The 19,685-nt window shown below is 34.5% G+C and overlaps 1 protein-coding gene across 2 annotated transcripts; it reads right to left on the bottom strand.

Annotated features, from left to right (window-relative positions):
• Window positions 1-4,245: 4,245 nt before the first annotated feature.
• On the bottom strand, window positions 4,246-18,416 carry LOC121389395. 2 transcript variants are annotated; one of them, XM_041520999.1, is made up of 5 exons: window positions 18,181-18,416; window positions 14,551-15,956; window positions 13,085-13,262; window positions 9,065-9,279; window positions 4,246-4,819 (listed from the first exon to the last, which is right to left on the bottom strand). In XM_041520999.1, the coding sequence occupies exons 2-5, from the start codon at window positions 15,940-15,942 to the stop codon at window positions 4,472-4,474; spliced, it is 2,133 nt and encodes a 710-aa protein (XP_041376933.1). In that variant the 5' UTR covers window positions 15,943-15,956; window positions 18,181-18,416; the 3' UTR covers window positions 4,246-4,471. The 2 variants fall into 2 exon arrangements, with proteins under 2 accessions (XP_041376933.1, XP_041376932.1); XM_041520998.1 differs by lacking the exon at window positions 18,181-18,416 and having other exon boundaries at window positions 14,551-16,161.
• Between the last annotated feature and the right edge of the window lie 1,269 nt (window positions 18,417-19,685).

Raw genomic sequence — 19,685 nt, forward strand, 5'->3', positions numbered from 1 at the left:
AGTACCTACCAGCCTGTAGACCGATGGCCTACCACAACGCTACCGAGGCCGGTAAACTTGATCTGTAACAGTACATGATAAAGTTATACACAAAATTTCAGGTCAATATCTTAATGCACTGTGGAAAATAAATACGGAAAACTATATGTGGGACAGACATACGGACAAACAGACGGAGATGAAACCTATAGTCCCCTCCAGTTGGACTTGTAGGGAACTAATAAATAAATAACATGAACAATTTAAGAATGTGTTTTTTACATATATTTAATTCTCTCTTTAGAAAGAATCTAAATTCATAATTTTATAAAACCCAATATCTTGTCAAAATACACTTAAAAATTCAATAACTTTTCAAGAATTCATCTTAATGTTATTTATAATGTTAAGACCGATCTACCAATCAATTGTAGTCAATGTTTTATAAATTAAAGGACTTTTTTTTAACAATTCATGTTTGTGTCAAGTTGCCAATTTTAATGAAAAGGCCAGTCTACTAATAAATGTTTTAACAGTTTTAAAAATACATGTAGGCATACAAGGATTTTTTTCTATAATTCATGTTTGTGTTAATTTACCTCTGTTATGCATAATCTGCCACTGTTAATTATAATCTTAAAGGCCAGTCTGAGAATCTGTTGTAAACAAAGTTTTAAAAATTTAAATACTTTTTAAAGAATTAACATTTGCGATAATCTTCTAGACTTAGTCATACCCGTAAGGACAAAAAATTAAAAGGACTTTTTAAGAATTCCTGTTTATGTCAATCTACCAATATATTTCTCACAATCTTTGTTGAAAACAAAGTTTGAAAAATATAAGAACAATTTTACTAATTCCTGTTTATGTAAATCTTAGTTGTAAACAAATTTGAAAACTATAACAACCGTTTCACTAATTCCTGTTTATGTCGATCTACTAATATATTTTTCAAAATATTAGTTGTGAAAAAACAGTTAGAAAACTACAAGGATCGTTTTACTAATCCTATTTGCATCTATGTCAGGTGGTTTGTTAAGAAATGTTTAGATGTATCTGTTTTAATAATTTCTATTTGCATCTCTCTGTTTTGTTAAGAAACATTTTGACTATACAGGGTTTGTTAAGAAACGTTTGTCTGTATTTTGTTAAGAAACATTTGGCTGTATGTGTTTTGTTAAACGTTTGTCTGTATGTGTTTTGTTAAGAAACGTCGGACTTTATGTGTTTTGTTAAGAAACGTTTGACTAAGTGTTTTGTTAAGAAACGTTTGACTAAGTGTTTTGTTAAGAAATGTTTCACTGTATGTGTTTTGTTAAGAAACATTTGACTATATGTGTTTTGTTAAGAAACATTTATCTGTATGTGTTTTGTTAAGAAACGTTTGACTGTATGTATTTTGTTAAGAAATGTTTGGCTGTATGTGTTTTGTTAAGAAACGTTTGGCTCTATGTGTTTTGTTAAGAAACGTTTGTTTGTATGTGTTTTATTAAGAAACGTTTGGCTGTATGTGTTTTGTTAAGAAACGTTTGTATGTGCTTTATTAAGAAATATTTGGCTGTATGTATTTTGTTAAGAGATGTTTGCCTGTATGTGTTTTGTTAAGAAACGTTTGACTGTATGTGTTTTGTTAAGAAACGTTTGACTGTATGTGTTTTGTTAAGAAACGTTTGGCTGTATGTGTTTTGTTAAGAAACATTTGGCTGTATGTGTTTTGTAAAGAAATGTTTGTCTGTATGTGTTTTGTTAAGAAACGTTTGTCTGTATGTGTTTTGTTAAGAAACGTTTGGCTGTATGTGTTTTGTAAAGAAACGTTTGACTGTATGTGTTTTATTAAGAAACATTTGGCTGTATGTGTTTTGTTAAGAAACGTTTGACAGTATGTGTTTTGTTAAGAAACGTTTGACTCTATGTGTTTTGTTAAGAAACGTTTGGCTGTATGTGTTTTGTTAAGAAACGTTTGACTCTGTGTTTTATTAACAAACGTTTGGCTGTATGTGTTTTATTAAGAAACGTTTGTCTGTATGTGTTTTGTTAAAAAACGTTTGGCTGTATGTGTTTTATTAAGAAACGTTTGTCTGTATGTGTTTTGTTAAGAAACGTTTGTCTGTATGTGTTTTGTTAAGAAACGTTTGTCTGTATGTGTTTCGTTTCTTGTATGTGTTTTGTTAAGGAACGTTTGACTGTATGTATTTTGTTAAGAAATGTTTGGCTGTATGTGTTTTGTTAAGAAATGTTTGGCTCTATGTGTTTTGTTAAGAAACGTTTGTTTATATGTGTTTTATTAAGAAACGTTTGGCTGTATTTGTTTTGTTAAGAAACGTTTGTATGTGCTTTATTAAGAAATATTTGGCTGTATGTGTTTTATTAAGAAACGTTTGTCTGTATGTGTTTTGTTAAGAAACGTTTGGCTGTATGTGTTTTGTTAAGAAACGTTTGTCTGTATGTGTTTCGTTTCTTGTATGTGTTTTGTTAAGGAACGTTTGACTGTATGTGTTTTGTTAAGAAACGTTTGACTCTATGTGTTTTGTTAAGAAACGTTTGGCTGTATGTGTTTTATTAAGAAATGTTTGGCTGTATGTGTTTTGTTAATATATGTTTGTCTGTATGTGTTTTGTTAAGAAACGTTTGACTCTATGTGTTTTGTTAACACATGTTTGACTATGTGTTTTGTTAAGAAACGTTTGACAGTATGTGTTTTGTTAAGAAACGTTTGACAGTATGTGTTTTGCTAAGAAATGTTTGACTGTATGTGTTTTGTTAAGAAACGTTTGTCTGCATGTGTTTTGTTAAGAAACGTTTGACAGTATGTGTTTTGTTAAGAAACGTTTGACAGTATGTGTTTTGCTAAGAAACGTTTGACTGTATGTGTTTTGCTAAGAAAAATTTGACTGTATGTGTTTTGTTAAGAAACGTTTGACTGTATGTGTTTTGTTAAGAAACATTTGACTGTATGTGTTTTGTTAAGAAACGTTTGTTTGTATGTGTTTTATTAAGAAACGTTTGTATGTGTTTTGTTAAGAAACATTTGACTGTATGTGTTTTGCTAAGAAACGTTTGACTGTATGTGTTTTATTAAGAAACGTTTGTATGTGTTTTGTTAAGAAACATTTGACTGTATGTGTTTTGCTAAGAAACGTTTGACTGTATGTGTTTTATTAAGAAACGTTTGTATGTGTTTTGTTAAGAAACATTTGACTGTATGTGTTTTGCTAAGAAATGTTTGACTGTATGTGTTTTGCTAAGAAATGTTTGACTCTATGTGGTTTGTTCATTTTGTTCTATTGATGCAAATTGAAATATATTTAGTTAAATAATTTATTATACTATGAAGTCATTTATGTTGTTTTACAAGTCAGGTTGATGAAAGCGAAGCGCCTTGTTGTAAAATAAAGCGTTTGTTTACACTGTGCATAGAGGAGATGGACGGAGCTGACATCACTTCGCTCCAAGCTCAATCTAATTAAAATTAGCTCCACTATTACATGTGGATCTAACAGCAGCCGGTTGGAGCTCATATCCAGTTGACCTTTCATTCGACCAATCAAAACCTTACTTGCAAAATCATGCCAGTGATTTGAAAAGAATTTGAAAACATTCGGGATTATGTCGAGGGTATACGAAATGATTCAGGTGAATTATGAAGTATGCTGGAAACTAATTTCAATATAAAATTTTATATAAAGTTTGTTTCAAGACGAACAAAAAACCGCAATGGTATAGCCATAAAATCTGTTAAAGCTAGTATACAATCAAGAGTTTATTACTGCACTTTTCCCCATTTTTTGTCAATGTCACCTGGATATGGAAGTCCATGCAATGCTGTTAGATCTACTGGTGAGACCAGTAGAGCTAATTTTAATCAGATCGCCCCAAGCTATACCATCGGACGTCACAAAAACGAAACAAAATGGCTGCGCCTAGTTAGCAGGAATAATCATTTTTCATTTGTTAAAGTGTCAGTATGTGTTGGTGGTCCGGGTATGTATCTTTCCAACATATAAGGCTTTTGTTTGAGTTGACCTACATGTACCTTTAAGAAACATTTGTCTGGATGTGTTTTATTAAGAAACGATTGGCTGTATGAGTTTTGCTAACTAACGTTTGACTGTATGTGTTTTGTTAAGAAACGTTTGTCTGTATGTGTTTTATTAAGAAATGTTTGTCTGTATGTGTTTTGTTAAAAAAACATTTGGCTGTATGTGTTTTGTTAAGAAACGTTTGTTTGTATGTGTTTTGTTAAGAAATGTTTGACTATGTGTTTTGTTAAGAAACGTTTGTCTGTATGTGTTTTGTTAAGAAACGTTTGACTGTATGTGTTTTATTAAGAAACGTTTGACTGTATGTGTTTTGTTAAGAAACGTTTGACTGTATGTGTTTTGTTAAGAAACGTTTGACTATATGTCTTTTAAGAAACGTTTGACTGTGTGTGTTTTGTTGAGAAACGTTTGACTGTATGTGTTTTGTTAAGAAACGTTTGACTATATGTGTTTTAAGAAACGTTTGACTGTGTGTGTTTTGTTGAGAAACGTTTGACTCTATGTGTTTTATCAAATGTTTGACTGTATGTGTTTTCTCCCAGCAACACTTCGTGGAAGACCGCCTCTTTCCATCCGAACGTTCTGTTGGGAAAGTTGACCTGCTCCACGGTCCATGTGTAGTCGTCCGTGTGGAGAATGTACTGCTTCGTCCTGTACCGATTCTGTCGGAAGCTGTAACCGCCGACAAGGACGATGTCAGACCCCATCCGCCACGTCGACAGACTAGCCGTGAAGTGTGTGGGGAACTTTGATACCAGCTGCGTCCACTGATTGGCCTCCATGTTGTAAACTTCACAGATCTGCCACAAAAGAAATCAGTGACACAGTTAAAAGCACGGTTACATGGTTTTTTATCTATTATATGGGCCAACAAAATATGGCAGGGAAATTATACACATTTAATTTGTTATGAAAACACCAAATCTGCCACAAAAGAAATCAATGACATAGTTAAATGCATGGTTGCATGGTTTTTGATCTTCTACATGTATATGGCCCAACAAAATACTGCCTGTAATTATACACATTTAATTTGTTATGAAAAGTACTTTTTTTCAGACAGCAACATAGTCATATTATCATACCGTCACAGTACATTTTTTAAACTATAGATACTTGGTGTCTAACATAAGGTAATTTCAACACCTGGTAGAGAAAGACAGAGAGGTAGAGAGACAGTGTGGGGTGGGGGGGGGGGGGGACCAAAAGCACCAAGATCACTGTAGATCAAGTGGCCAAATGTAATAGATATCTGGAAACCAAACTTTAACATGTGCTCAGGTGTTGTTAAACTTCATAATTATAAAAAACAAATCTTGTCTAAATACTCATTTAAAAATTCAATAACTTTCTAAGAATTCATTTTAATGTCAATCATAATTTTGAGACCAATCTACCAATCAATTGTAGACAATGTTTTATAAATTCAAGGACAAATTATTATGTATTGTTGTCACATACAATATTATTGGACAATTTGGACTTATAAGCTATTGACATCATGATTTGGCAAACATACACGACGACGTCACATGGCTTAAAGAGTCTCTGCATTTACACTTCTCAGTTTTCATTGTTAAATTTGTAATAAAATTTTATTTAATACCTGGTCCTGTTCATTACAGATTTTTTAAACAATAAATCGAACTTTGGTTTTATAAAACTATCTGTGAAAGTGAATAAAATGCAAAGTTATAGCAATACTCAGAACAGTATGTAAAGTAGTTTACATTGTTTCTATATACATGTATATAGACACATACATGTATGGATATCGAAAATAAATGCTTTCACAGAAGAAAGAAACCCAGCTGAGGTAATAAATGGAAAAACAAACTCATTGCCAGTTATTATCAAATTTATGTCCCTCGTGAAATATCATTCATTTGTTCCTTGCTAAAGCTTGTGACAAATGAAAATGATTCCACTTGATTATAATTGGTTACTTGATTATTACCCTCTATATATTTCTTGTTTGACTGCATATGACAAGGTTGTTAAAACCTGTAGGTTTTCCTGAATATGACAAGGTATGTTAAAACCTTTAGATTTGACAAGGTTGTTAATACCTGTAGGCTAGCTTGCCTGAATATCACAATGTTGTTAAAACCTGTAAAGGTTGTTAAAACCTGTAAAGGTTGTTAAAACCTGTAGATTTGACTGAATATCACAAGGTTGTTGATACCTGTAGGTTTGACTGAATATGACAAGGTTGTTAATACCTGTAGATTTTCTTGAACATGACAAGGTTGTTAAAACATGTAGGTTGCAATGACCATGACAAGGTTGTTAATACCTGTAACAGTTGTTAAACATGTAACTGTAGGTTTCACTGATATGACAAGGTTGTTAAAACCTGTAGGTTTCACTGAATACAACAAGGTTGTTAAGACCTGTAGGTTTTCTCGAACATGACAAGGTTGTTAATACCTGTAGAAACCAGATAAAATTAAACGTGAAGTTTTAATGCAAGATTATCAGTTTGGGGGTATTAAAATGTTAGACATTGTAAATTTTACAACAGCACTGAAATTGACTTGGATAAGAAGATTATTCCTATCACGATCCAATTGGACAACTCTGTTTCAATCTGTAACAGGCTTAACAACTAAACAAATTAAGAAAAGGAACATACATAATTTGTTTTGGAAAGATGTATTAAATAGCTAGCTAATACTTCAACAAAAACGCGGCTTTAATAATGATGATTTGTTAAGTTCTAATATTTGGTATAATAATAACATATTAATAGACAAAAAAACTATATTTTATAAACACTATATTGAAAAAGGTATATTATTTATACAAGATTTATTAGATGACGAAGGACGATACATGAACTTTGATACCTTCAAAGCAAAATATAACATAAGGTCACATTTTTTAGAATATACCTCGTTATTAACGGCTGTCAAATCCTTTATGGGTGTATACTACCAAATCAAATCCCATAGACGACAATAGTAACATATGTGGCTAAAACTCCTACCTGCAACGTATCAACCGACATAAACGCCACGGATATAAATACTACCACCCCTTACACTTAAAGTGAATCAGAAAAAAATAGGGGTCAAGCTGCTAATTTCTGAGATAACGGGTAGCGTCTATGACTACCCTAGTTTCGCACAAAATTAGAGTACTTTTTTTTTACAGGTACCCCATACATGTTTCAAGCACAAGGCTACTTGACACATTGGTACTAGATGAAATAAAATTGCACATTTTGTTTACCCAGATGAAACTATTATTTTTTACAACCAACACACTCACATTTATAACCAATCACAGGACTTGTGGTGTTCACTTCTCTATCAAAAGTTGGGTGCACCTCGAACTTTGACCCAGCCGGAAGTTATTTGGTTTAGTACTACCTTATGCGTGATATAATAAATACAAATTACCAAACATTCAATTTAGGCAAAAATCCAATATTTCCATCGAAAAATAAATTCTTTTTAAAAGACCAATTGGGAAGTAAAAGCTTTTACAAACTACTAAATAAATCATCGATAGTTCCTACATCACAAATGAAATATTCAGCAGAAGGGTGTGATTTTACCTCTTCATTATGGGCGAAATATTATAGTTTACCATTTTGCTCTTTAAAAGACCCAACGCTGTTGTGGTTTCAGTACCAGATTTTACATAGAATTATACCAACAAATACCTTTTTATATAAAATAAAACTGATCGATTCTAGTATGTGTAACTTTTGTTCACATGAACCAGAAACACTTACAGCATCTATTTTATGACTGTCCTAAAGTCGTCGAACTCTGGAGTATTATAGAAAAATTGTTATTACAAAAAGGTGATTATACCCAGTTGAATAGAAACACAGTCTTATTTAGAATTATAAATAGTAAACATATATCTGTAAACTGGTTAATTGTTAACGTAAAATATTACACATACAAATCAAAATTACAAAAGAGTACACTAAATGAAACTGGTATCAACAATTTTATTAAAGATAAGTTACAAATAGAAAAATACATATATTACAAAAACTGTTTACATACAGAATTCGATGACATTTGGGAACCATGGTTAAAAGTTCTAGAAGGCCACAACTGAGACACTTAGTACTTTTGATATGTGTATAATTTTAAGTATGACACCAGTTTGGAAGTATATCTATAACTTCATTTTAAGTTTTCTCTTTTCAATCTTCTTTTTATTTCCACTTTTGTCACTGCTCCTTTTTTATATATTAGTATATTGTTTGTTATGTACTTTGTAAGGTAGTGAAATCAGGGCCCCAACCCTGACACTATCATAACATATTTCCGGGGAAGCTTTCTTGAACATGACAAGGCTGTTAAAACCTGTAGGTTTTCCTGAATATGACATGGTTGTTAAAACCTGTAGGTTTTCCTGAATATGACAAGGTTGTTAAAACCTGTAGGTTTTCCTGAATAATGGCAAGGTTGTTAAAACCTGTAGGTTTCACTGAATATGACAAGGTTGTTAATACCTGTAGGTTTCACTGAATACGACAAGATTGTTAATACCTGTAGGTTTCACTGAATACGACAAGGTTGTTAAAAACACCTGTAACAATTGTTATATATGTACCTGTAGGTTTCACTGAATACAACAAGGTTGTTAATACCTGTAGGTTTCACTGAATACGACAAAGCTGTTAACACCTGTTACAGTTGCTATATATATGTACCTGTAGGTTTCACTGAATACGACAAGGTTGTTAACACCTGTAGGTTTCACTGAATACGACAAAGTTGTTAACACCTGTTACAGTTGTTATATATGTACCTGTAGGTTTCACTGAATACGACAAAGCTGTTAACACCTGTTACAGTTGTTATATATGTACCTGTAGGTTTCACTGAATACGACAAGGTTGTTAATACCTGTAGGTTTCACTGATATGACAAGGTTGTTAATTCATGCACCTGTAGGTTTTACTGAATACGACAAGGTTATTAATACCTGTAGGTTTCACTGATATGACAAGGTTGTTAATACATGCACCTGTAGGTTTCACTGAATACGACAAGGTTGTTAATTATAACTTGTACCTGCACTGTGATGAGCTGTCTCCGTCTGAATTTACATCCTCCAATGACAAACAGTTTACCTCCACACTCTATCATGCAGTGGTAGGACCGTGCAAACAGCAGTGTGGCGCGCTCCCTCCACTCCCGTGACACCATGTTGTAGCAGGACACTGAGTTGAGATGGTGGTGGCCGTTGTGGCCCCCAGACACATACACGTCATCCTTGTACACACATGCTGAAATGTGTCATAAAGCAGTCCTTGGTTTTTGAAAATTATAGGCGAGTGGAAAATTGCACACCTCAATATGCTAAGGCAAGTGAAAAAAAATCACTCTCCAAAATAAATAAAACAGGCAGTGTAGCTCCTCCGGCTGGATTTTGACTGGTACGTCTACAAAATTGTCTATTAAACCAGTATTTCTCAATTTGTTCAACAAAGAGAAATACCAGTTTAATGACTGCATTGAAGCCACTGCCATGTTTGTAATTTTTATTGTTTTAATAAAAGGACCTTCCTATCAACTAAATGAGCTATGAAAACTTTATTTTTGTAAACAGTAGAAATAAATATACCCATCTATTTTACGTGCGCTGTTTGTTGAGTGCAATGTGCGCTGTTTTTCACACTCATCAGATTTAAATTACGTGCACTGTACGAGCATGATTGCACCTGCGCACCTTAAAATGCAAAGTCTGATAAAGTGTTTATTACCTTAAATAATATCAATTTCATCAATATACAAACTATTATTACGAAACTTTTCTTACTACAGTGTACCTGTTGACTTACTATAGCATTTAGTTATAACATGATTACAAGCTATTAACATAGAAATATTTGTACAAGTTTACTAAATAACATACATGTATTAAAATTAGGGGTGCAACGATACAGTCAAAACAGTATTGCGATATATTGCGATATAAGAAACTGTATTGCAGTATGTGTTGCAATATAGTTGATATTATTTAAATTTAATATTTATGGGTTGGGTTTTTTTAATGAAAACAGAAGGCATAACTTTTTAATGATCTTTATTAGTTTCAGCTGTCAGGCTAAATGTTTTAGGCCATATTTGTATTTTTTAACACAATACTAGTCTACTAGAACACCGGTGTGACGGTGTCAAACTATTCATAAATTGTCACATTCGGAAATCCTTACTATCAGGCTTTTCCGTTGCTGCTCGCTTGACATGGAAATGTACGTATTGAGTCGCAATGTTTTGCCGATCGACCGAACCAGAGCCGAGGTTATTAGCCAAGGTATTTTGAATGATCAGCTGAAGTATTCCGAGTTCAGTGAAAAACTGCGAAGTGTGATTCTCACTTGTTGGTTTATTTCTTTGAAGATGATAGCCATAGCCATATTCCAATGTAAATGAACAATGAATGATAATGTGTAAGTAACAAAACATTTATTTGTAATTATCGTTAACTGGTTATTTTTATTGGACTTTCAACACGTTTTGTTTAGAAGTTAGAACCAAGTATAACCGACCTATCACTTCGTATGCCAACAAGTAAGCCGACTACGCTTGACGTGATTGTTACATTTCCTGTCATCACCAATTAATAAAATGATGTGGTTTTTGTTTGTTTGTTTGCCTATTTCAAGTCAAATAAGATACAAGGAAAACAAATAGCATATAAAAATCGCGATACGCAAAAGTGTACCATGGTTCGTATCGAGCGGTATACCGGTTTATCGTTGCAGCACTAATTAAAACACAATTTCATTAATATAAAAAGAAAGAAATGTTTTATTTAACGACGCACTCAACACATTGCATGTATTTATGGTTATATGGCGTTTTCATTAATATAAAACCTGACTTCAAATTACATCTGTATTGCCATGAAACTGTTGTTACTATATGGTAAAATGTATAACAAATTATTACCCCCCCAAAAACCACATTTTTACTTACCACAGTGAACCGTATAACTTACTCCAATATCAAATTAATCAAAATAACATTTCGAAAAACTTTTACCATGAAACTGTTTGTTCTGTGTTCTGTTTGTTGTACGTACAGCAGAAAAATAAAAATTTGTAACTTACTGCAATATCCATTTCATCGATAAACATGTACAACTCAATTACACTCCATTACTAAGAAAGTTGTTTTTATTATATTCATCTTGTACAGTGGACTGTCCTAAGAAATAGATTTATTGCATCCATTTTATTTAAATTTTCTTAAAGAGACAGTTCTGAATTTGTTAACCTTTTTATATGTGTAAGTAAGAAGCTTCCAACTAACAGAGCATTTCTAACCACTAAAATTACATATCAAAGACATTTTCTTGTTTAAAATATCAGGATTTGTATACTGAATGTGTTTCTGATTGTCCTAATGGCTGTACTACTACATGTAGTCAGTAGCTCAAATGCAATTTATTTCCAAACATATATTTTTCAAACATGTACATGTATATATACCTCGTTACAACAACCATGTTTTTCCCTGCGTCACTTTGTCGTTATATCGAATTGTCATTAGTTATCTCCTTTGCCAATATGACGCAGCAAAAAATACTAATTCATATTCACTGATGACTGAATAGCATGTAAAACATTAATGCATTGTAAGTATTATTAAAAACAAAAAATACACATACATATATTAAATATGTTTTTTAAAAACATTAAATATATCAAACAACGCGCATTCACCGTCTGTCTAATCATTTCTTGGTTAAAGACATCTACGACTGGTACCTGTTTCGTTTACAAAATATCATACAAATAGAAGACTTGATTGTTTGAAGTTAATCCTTTAATTGGTTGACTGAAGGCTTATTTGCAAAAGCAAGACATGTCTACAGATTTAGCAGACATCGGTAGCTCGGACAGCATGCGACACTGTCGGCTCACTACGAAATCAAGGATTCTAAGTGGCTGTGTGTGTATTGCCAACATGCTACGGTATCTGTGATTATGTAATGTCATTGTATAAAGAGGAGTTTTCAAACGTCCGGATGCAAGTTTGTTCCTAATTTGCTCTGTCGGTGTCAGTTTGAAGATAAGGTGAAGACGGCGGTCATAGTAAAGAAGTCTGACTGTATATATAAAGGTCATTTGGAGGTTAATTCAGTTTGAGCTACTACTATAACTGTCGGAAGATACCGACAACTGGAAGGTGTGTGTGTGTGGGGGGGGGGGGGGGGGGGCAAATTGGTGAGGCCAGTTATTACATTTGAGGTCATATGATCTACACACTCACACACACAATTGTTATAAAACAATTCAAAATGTTTATAATCAACTCTGACCATAATAAAACAATTTCTAATAGCATCAAGAATTATTAGCTACATTTTTGTTAACTGTCAGAGACAACAAAAAAAAAATATTCTTTCAAATCCACACTTAGATCACCTGGTTCCAACGCCTATCACTACAATCATTAGGCTTACCAAATAACAGAATATATTACTACATCCTAAACAAGAAAATGTATATACAGTAAAGTACTCTTATAACCATCTGGAAAGTGCCATGATAGTTATAGAGGATATTTTGTTTTTTGTCAAATATGATTTATATCTCATCGAGTGCAATCATATCTCACGAGTCATGCAACATCGACAAGTGTGATATGATTGCAAACTTCACAAGATGAAATATAAATCATATTTGACATAAAACATGAAATTTCTATTTATTATATAACTTTTGGCAATTTACTTTTATTTTTAAAATACCAGCAGCGAAGTAGTTCCGGCTTTCTTACAGTGAAAATAATACTTTCTACAGTGACGATAACACATTTTAGAGTCACGATAACACATTTTAGAGTGAAATAGTGAGTGACTGATAACACTTTTATTTCACTGATATTTTAAGATATTTCACTAAATGTCATACAATAAACATAGGTTTTTTTAGGGTTTTTAAAAACATACACACAACTGTAGCATCTCGTTTGAATAAAATAATGTATGATATAAATGATTGGAAGTTTTAAGTTTACAAAAACAAAATAAACATCATGTAACGGCTTAATGAGAAAAGACAAAAGGAAAAAGGTTACCTGAATGTTCGTGAACTCTGTAACCAAGGGAGGCAACTGGCGTCCACGTGTGGTCATAAGGATTGAATGACTCGACTGATGAAAGTTCTCCTTCAGAGTTCACTCCCCCAATAGCCAAGAGCTGACCCTCTGCAGGTACCAGAGAAAACAAACATCGTTTTGACAGCATGCACGTATCCTAGAAAAACGTATCGTCATGTATTTTGTGAAATATCACTATAACAGCCATGATTCACCAGAGACAACTGATTTGAACTTTTGTTACCAACAGAAACATGTACACATAAAAAAAATATACATGTACAACCAGACTCAAACTTGTGCAACTCATGCAGATAAAAAAAAAATGTCCACAGCAAAACAATATGCCATGGAAAATAAAAAAAAAACCCTAATCTAATGTACTCCACAGCAATCTCGATGGCACTGCCGATTGCTACTGGCACCCCCTATATCTTACATTTAATCTAAGGGATGAAAAACATCACACCCCATGGTCCTACTCCTACATGTATGTCATTATTTTAAATCTACTCACTTCAGTTTCTGAGGTACTAACATGTATTTTCTGATTTGCATAAAACGTATTTTGAACTACGTACTATAAACACCAGGATAACCAGAAATACATCAGATTTACCAAAATTGAAGTGTACACCATCTGTTTCATACCCAACATGAATTGTCCTGTAGATCTTATCGGAGGTCGGACTCTGGATGGGCGTGTTCGAAACCCTAGTGGTATGTCGGCACGTTAAACTAGTTATCTATTTATCTGTAGATGTAGAGGTTAGTGTGAATAAAGTTTATTTGATTTAATAATACCACTAGAAAACATTGCTTAATTAATCACCGGCTATTGGTTGTCAAATATTTACTATATGTTTTTATTAGGAGCAAGGAATTTTTATATGCACTTTCCCATGTAGTCAAGACAGTAAATACCATGTCCAGTTTTGGAGCACTGATTACGGCAGGATGTATTTATTAGTAAAGACGAATGAATGAATGAATGAATGAATGAATGAATGAATAATGAATAAATCAATGAAAGTTAAAGTTTGTTTTGTTTAACGACACCACTAGAGCACATTGATTTTTTTTTTGGATGTCCAATTTTTAAATATATACATGTAGTCTTAGAGAGGAAACCCGCTACATTTTTCCATTACTAGCAAGGAATCTTTTATATGCACCATCCCACAAACAGGTTAGTACATACCACAGCCTTTGATATACCAGTTGTGTGCACTGGCTGGAACGAGAAATAGCCCAATGGGTTTAGCAAAAAAAAGAAAGAATGAAATGTTTTATTTCATGAAGCACTCAGCACATTTTTAATTTCGGTTTTATGGCATCGGACATCTGGTTAAGAACCACAGAAGTAATTAGAAGTAATGTGGTGCCTCTGGCTGGAACAAGAATGAAATGAAATGAAGTGAAATAAAAACATGTCTTCTTCTCACCATATGCCACTGCAGTGCATCTAAATCGAGCCTCATCACAGAATCCAAAGCGAACTGTCCAGCCAAGGAATACCGACCCTGGCCTCCAACCACATACACTGACCGCCCCAGCTTCGCGACAGCAAACTCACGCAGGTTCTTTGAATCAATGTTTTTTCTTAGGCTTTCAGGTACATTGTGGAAGTTTAGCTCCCGGCTGGCTGCTGGAGTTTCACTTGTGCTACAGACAATTCCTGGTGCAGAGAGTGCGAGTTCACCTGTGTATGTACTGCTTTCACTTGTGTTACGGACAATTCCTGGTGCAGAGAGTGCGAGTTCACCTGTGTATGTACTGCTTTCACTTGTGTTACGGACAATTCCTGGTGCAGAGAGTGCGAGTTCACCTGTGTATGTACTGCTTTCACTTGTGCTACAGACAATTCCTGGTGCAGAGTGTGCGAGTTCACCTGTGTGTGTACTGCTTTTATTGCTTGTCACGCCCTGCTTGTCATCCACACCGACTTCACAGACAGGAGAAACCATCACAGCAGACATCAGGTACTTGGCAAAAGGAACCCTGAAACAAATGACAGCTTTTCTGGGCCGTCTGAGGCGAAATTGCCATGGAAACGTCTTTGTATACCGTCTTGGTTCCGACTTACAGCTGGCAACAGCAGTTTGAAGGAATGTCTTCACAAGATCGTTTTCCAAATCCTTCAGCAACAACTGATGGTCCTGGTCAACCAGAAGTCTTGGAACTCGGATGAGCGTTAGGAGTTTGTGCTGCTCCTCAGAGCTGATATTTATTTCATTGTGATTAAACAGTTTGCCAACACAGTCAACCAAGTCCCACTCCGAATCCACATCAGTTTCATCACTCTCCAATACTTCTTTCATGATATCAAAACTCAGCACATCTAGCACCGATAAGTCATCTTTGATTACCATCATATGGATTTTACAGTAAGAATAAATCTCTTTTCGTAACGATTTCAGATTGTATACATTACACAACAGCACCAAATTTCCAAAATGGTCCAGCTCTGCTACACTGCATATAGATGTCAACCAACACTCACACATCTCCCTAATGGAGGGAATATCTAAATAATCTGATACAAAAAGCAGATCTTCTATCACTGTTAAAGACATATTGTCCAGTAATGGAGTCCACGTCTTCGTCATGGAATACTGATGTATGAGATTGGTCACAAGCGTCAGAATGTCTGATGAGAACAGGTGGAAGGTGATGCTTCTAGACAGAGTCTCCTGCATTTCACTCTGGCGCAGTGCCGAAAAGTAGCCTGAGTACGAACATAGAGTCTGGAGATCTACCGTCACAGTCCTGCCATCCGAGCAGGTGCAGGAACAGATGTCCTTACCAGGATCTACCTTAACATGGTCACCCATCATTCAGCAGCAGAGACCTATACAAACATTTACATAAAGATCAACTTGTATGCATGTATTATTACCGACATGGTCTACAATAAACAGTTACATAAATCAGGGCTACTAGAATTTGTTTAAAATCCACTAGCCATGGCCGGGATCAGAGATTTAAAAAATTTACTAGCCCAACTTTACTTTAACTTAATACAATTTTACTAAATAATAGTAATAATCAGATATGTCACCTAAAGAGGGAGATAGAGCTTAAAAACACTAACACTGGGGGTTGGGGTGGGGTCAGGATATTCACATTTACAAAATACAGTGGACTCTGTCTAAACCGGATTCTGTGTAATCCGGATCTCTGCGTAAACCGGTCCATTTCTAAATCCCCGTCCAGCTACCGTTTATCTCTTAGGTATAAATCTCTGCCTAATCCGTAATCTGTCTACTCCGGACTACGAATCAAAAATCAAGAACAAAAGAACCATTCATGTATTAATTAGCCCTGTCTACACCGGATTGGGATTTGACTGAACGACGGGCTGCTTAATTAGTTGAACAATTATAGTCAATTGCCAAGTAAACAGGACGCCATCGCAAGATCAAATACAAAATGTAATCGCATTTGTATGAAGTTTACTCTTATTTCGATAGGCCGTTACTCGTTAGATCAATCGGATTAATATTAGTGTATGGGTGTGTATATTTTGATTCAAATCCATAGTAAAAACAGAAAGATTTAGCCAAAAATTTTAATTTGTACGTACGAATAAACAATGTTTTAGGAAATAAAATGAAATTTAACCTAGTACAAATATTAGAATAACCAGAAACATGTTTAACGTTCTGCCACTAATATATGTAATTACAATAGTTAAAAAGTCTCTGTTAGTCGATAACATCTTAAAGATTGCAGCAAACTCAGGAATGTCCCTTTAAGTATATTTTTTTATGTCTGTGAAATAATCAATTGCAAGTCTGGCTTGTATGACTGTGTTTCCCAACCATCCATGGGTTCAAATGTCATTGTTGATCGCGAGTTGTTGATCATTCAAGAACCATAACTCTGGATGAACTCTGCCTAAACTGGTCCTCCATGTAAACCGGACTATTTCGACGGTACGAAGTGAGTCGGATTTAGACAGAGTCCACTGTAGACTTAACTGCAACATTTGACCAAAAAAGTTCACTATCCATCTGGCATGGCAATAGTAGTTATTTACTAGCCCAACATTGAAAGAAAGAAGTGTTTTATTTAACGACGCACTCAACACATTTTATTTACGGTTATATGGCGTCAGACATATGGTTAAGGACCACACAGATTTTTTTTTAGAGGAAACCTGCTGTCGCCACATAGTAGCCAAACATTGAATATCACTAGCCATGGAAGTGGGGCTACCATTAATCTAGAAGCCCTGTAAATATTGTATTTTCCCCATGGCATATTGTGTCATAATAACAGGGCTCGAAACAACACCCTGCGAAAAAAGCAAACTGCAGTCCATTTTTTAGACCTACATAGCAGGTGAAATAAAAAATCACCTACTAAACTTACAACAAAAATCACAGGTAATTTTTCAAGAGATAGATGTATGTACAATCATCTCTTCTTCTATTTTGCTGAGGCTGAACTCAAGATTCTGTTATAATTTTAATATTATAACAGGGCTTTTATAATTTTATAAAAATCCACTAGCCATGGGATCGGTGATTTTAAAAATGTACTAGCCATGATTAAAAATTCACTAGCCCTACTTTAAATAAATACAATTTTACTAATAGTAATAATCAAATGTCACCTAAAAAGGAATATAGAGCTTAAAAATCCTTAGATTGTGGGTGGAAAGAGGTGATGTTCATTTTTACAAAATATGTAACTGCAGCATTTGACAAGGGTTTTTCCACTAGCCGTCAGGCTAGTTGTGGTAGGTATTTACTAGCCCAACACTAAATATCACTAGCCATGGGAGTGGGGCTACCATAATCTAGAGGTCCTAATTGTCTAACCCTCCACTTACCCTGTGCAGGTTTATTTGCAGCAGGCCATATTTTACTTTCTATTATCAAATTCATCAAAGTTGATATACATGTATTATTACCGACATGGTCTACAATAAACAGTTGTATTTTTACACGCTATCTTTATGGCATGGGTCATAATAATACACTGAAAACTGTTATGGCACACTTCTGGCATCACTACAGTTGCTATAGCAGCAGGATGTTTGTGACAGTAGTTGCTGTGATACTGACATCATTCATTAGCACTGTAACTGACATCACTGAAACTTGTTTCATAAATTCCATATGACACTCTTGTTCATCCAATAACCTATATTTACTGCTGGCTCCTGACTGATCAGTCGGTAGATGAGTGCTTGGCAGAAAAAAAGAAAGAAAGACATTTTTTTATTTAACGACGCATTCAACACATTTTATTTACGGTTATATGGTGTCAAAAAGAAAGAAATGTTTTATTTAACGACGCACTCAACACATTTTATTTACGATTATATGGTGTCAGACACATGGTTAAGGACCACACAGATTTTTTAGAGGAAACCTGCTGTCGCCACTACGTGGGCTACTCGTTCCGATTAGCAGCAAGGGATCTTTTATTTGCGCTTCCCACAGGCAGGATAGCACAAACCATGGCCTTTGTTGAACCAGTTATGGATCACTGGTCGGTACAAGTGGTTTACACCTACCCATTGAGCCTTGCGGAGCACTCACTCAGGGTTTGTAGTCGGTATCTGGATTAAAAATCCCATGCCTCGACTGGGATCGAACACAGTACCTACCAGCCTGTAGACCAATGGCCTAACCACAACGCCACCAAGGCCGGTAAGAGTGCTTGGCAGATGTGACAATCACATCCAACCTGTAGTTTTGTTTATGTCGTCTTCGACCAGAACCTGTATAATGCAAAAGAAAAGACCGTTGCATCAGCTGATGTATGCTGCACACATTTTCAGACTACTTTGGTGCTGATTTGACTCTTTAGTTGAAAGTTAAAGTTTGTTTTCTTTAATGACACCACTAGAGCACATTGATTTATTAATCATCAGCTATTGGATGTTAAACATTTGGTAATTTGACATATATATAGTCTTAGATACAATGATAGAAAACCTGCTACATTTTTCCATTAATAGACAGGGATCTTTTATATGGACCATCCCATAGACAAGACAGTACAAGACTGGACCTTTGATATACCAGTCGTGGTGCAGGGCCATTCCATGGTATTTGGTCCATGGGTTCGAAAATTTCAAAATGATCTGTTAAACTAAGTTTTTATTATAGGTTAAAGTTAACACCCTTAAGCACATACAAATATACTTTTATTGCCAATTTACTTTTGTTTTATGGGTTTTAATGACAGTTTTATTTGGAAAAAAATAAATTTTTTAAGCCAGGACGTGACATTTGTTTTTTGTCAATATTTCATGTCAAATTAAAAAAATTAGGTATCAGGCTCCGTATTCATAAACGTACTTAAGTCAATGTATGATACCTATTTATGTGCTTTAGGTATGTATTTAGGTATCATACATTGACTTAAGTACGTTTATGAATACGGAGCCAGGACATCATGTCTAAAATATACTGCATATGAAAATACTACTTTGCCTTCTTTCATATCAAGGGCAGGACGTAGCCCAGTGGTAAAGCGCTCACTCGATGCACGGTCGGTCTGGGATCGATCCCCGTCAGTAGGCCCATTGGGCTATTTCTCGTTCTAGCCAGTGCACCAC

The sequence above is a fragment of the Gigantopelta aegis genome, chromosome 14 (genome assembly GCF_016097555.1).
Source record: "Gigantopelta aegis isolate Gae_Host chromosome 14, Gae_host_genome, whole genome shotgun sequence".
Classification (NCBI taxonomy): Eukaryota; Metazoa; Mollusca; class Gastropoda; order Neomphalida; family Peltospiridae; genus Gigantopelta; species Gigantopelta aegis.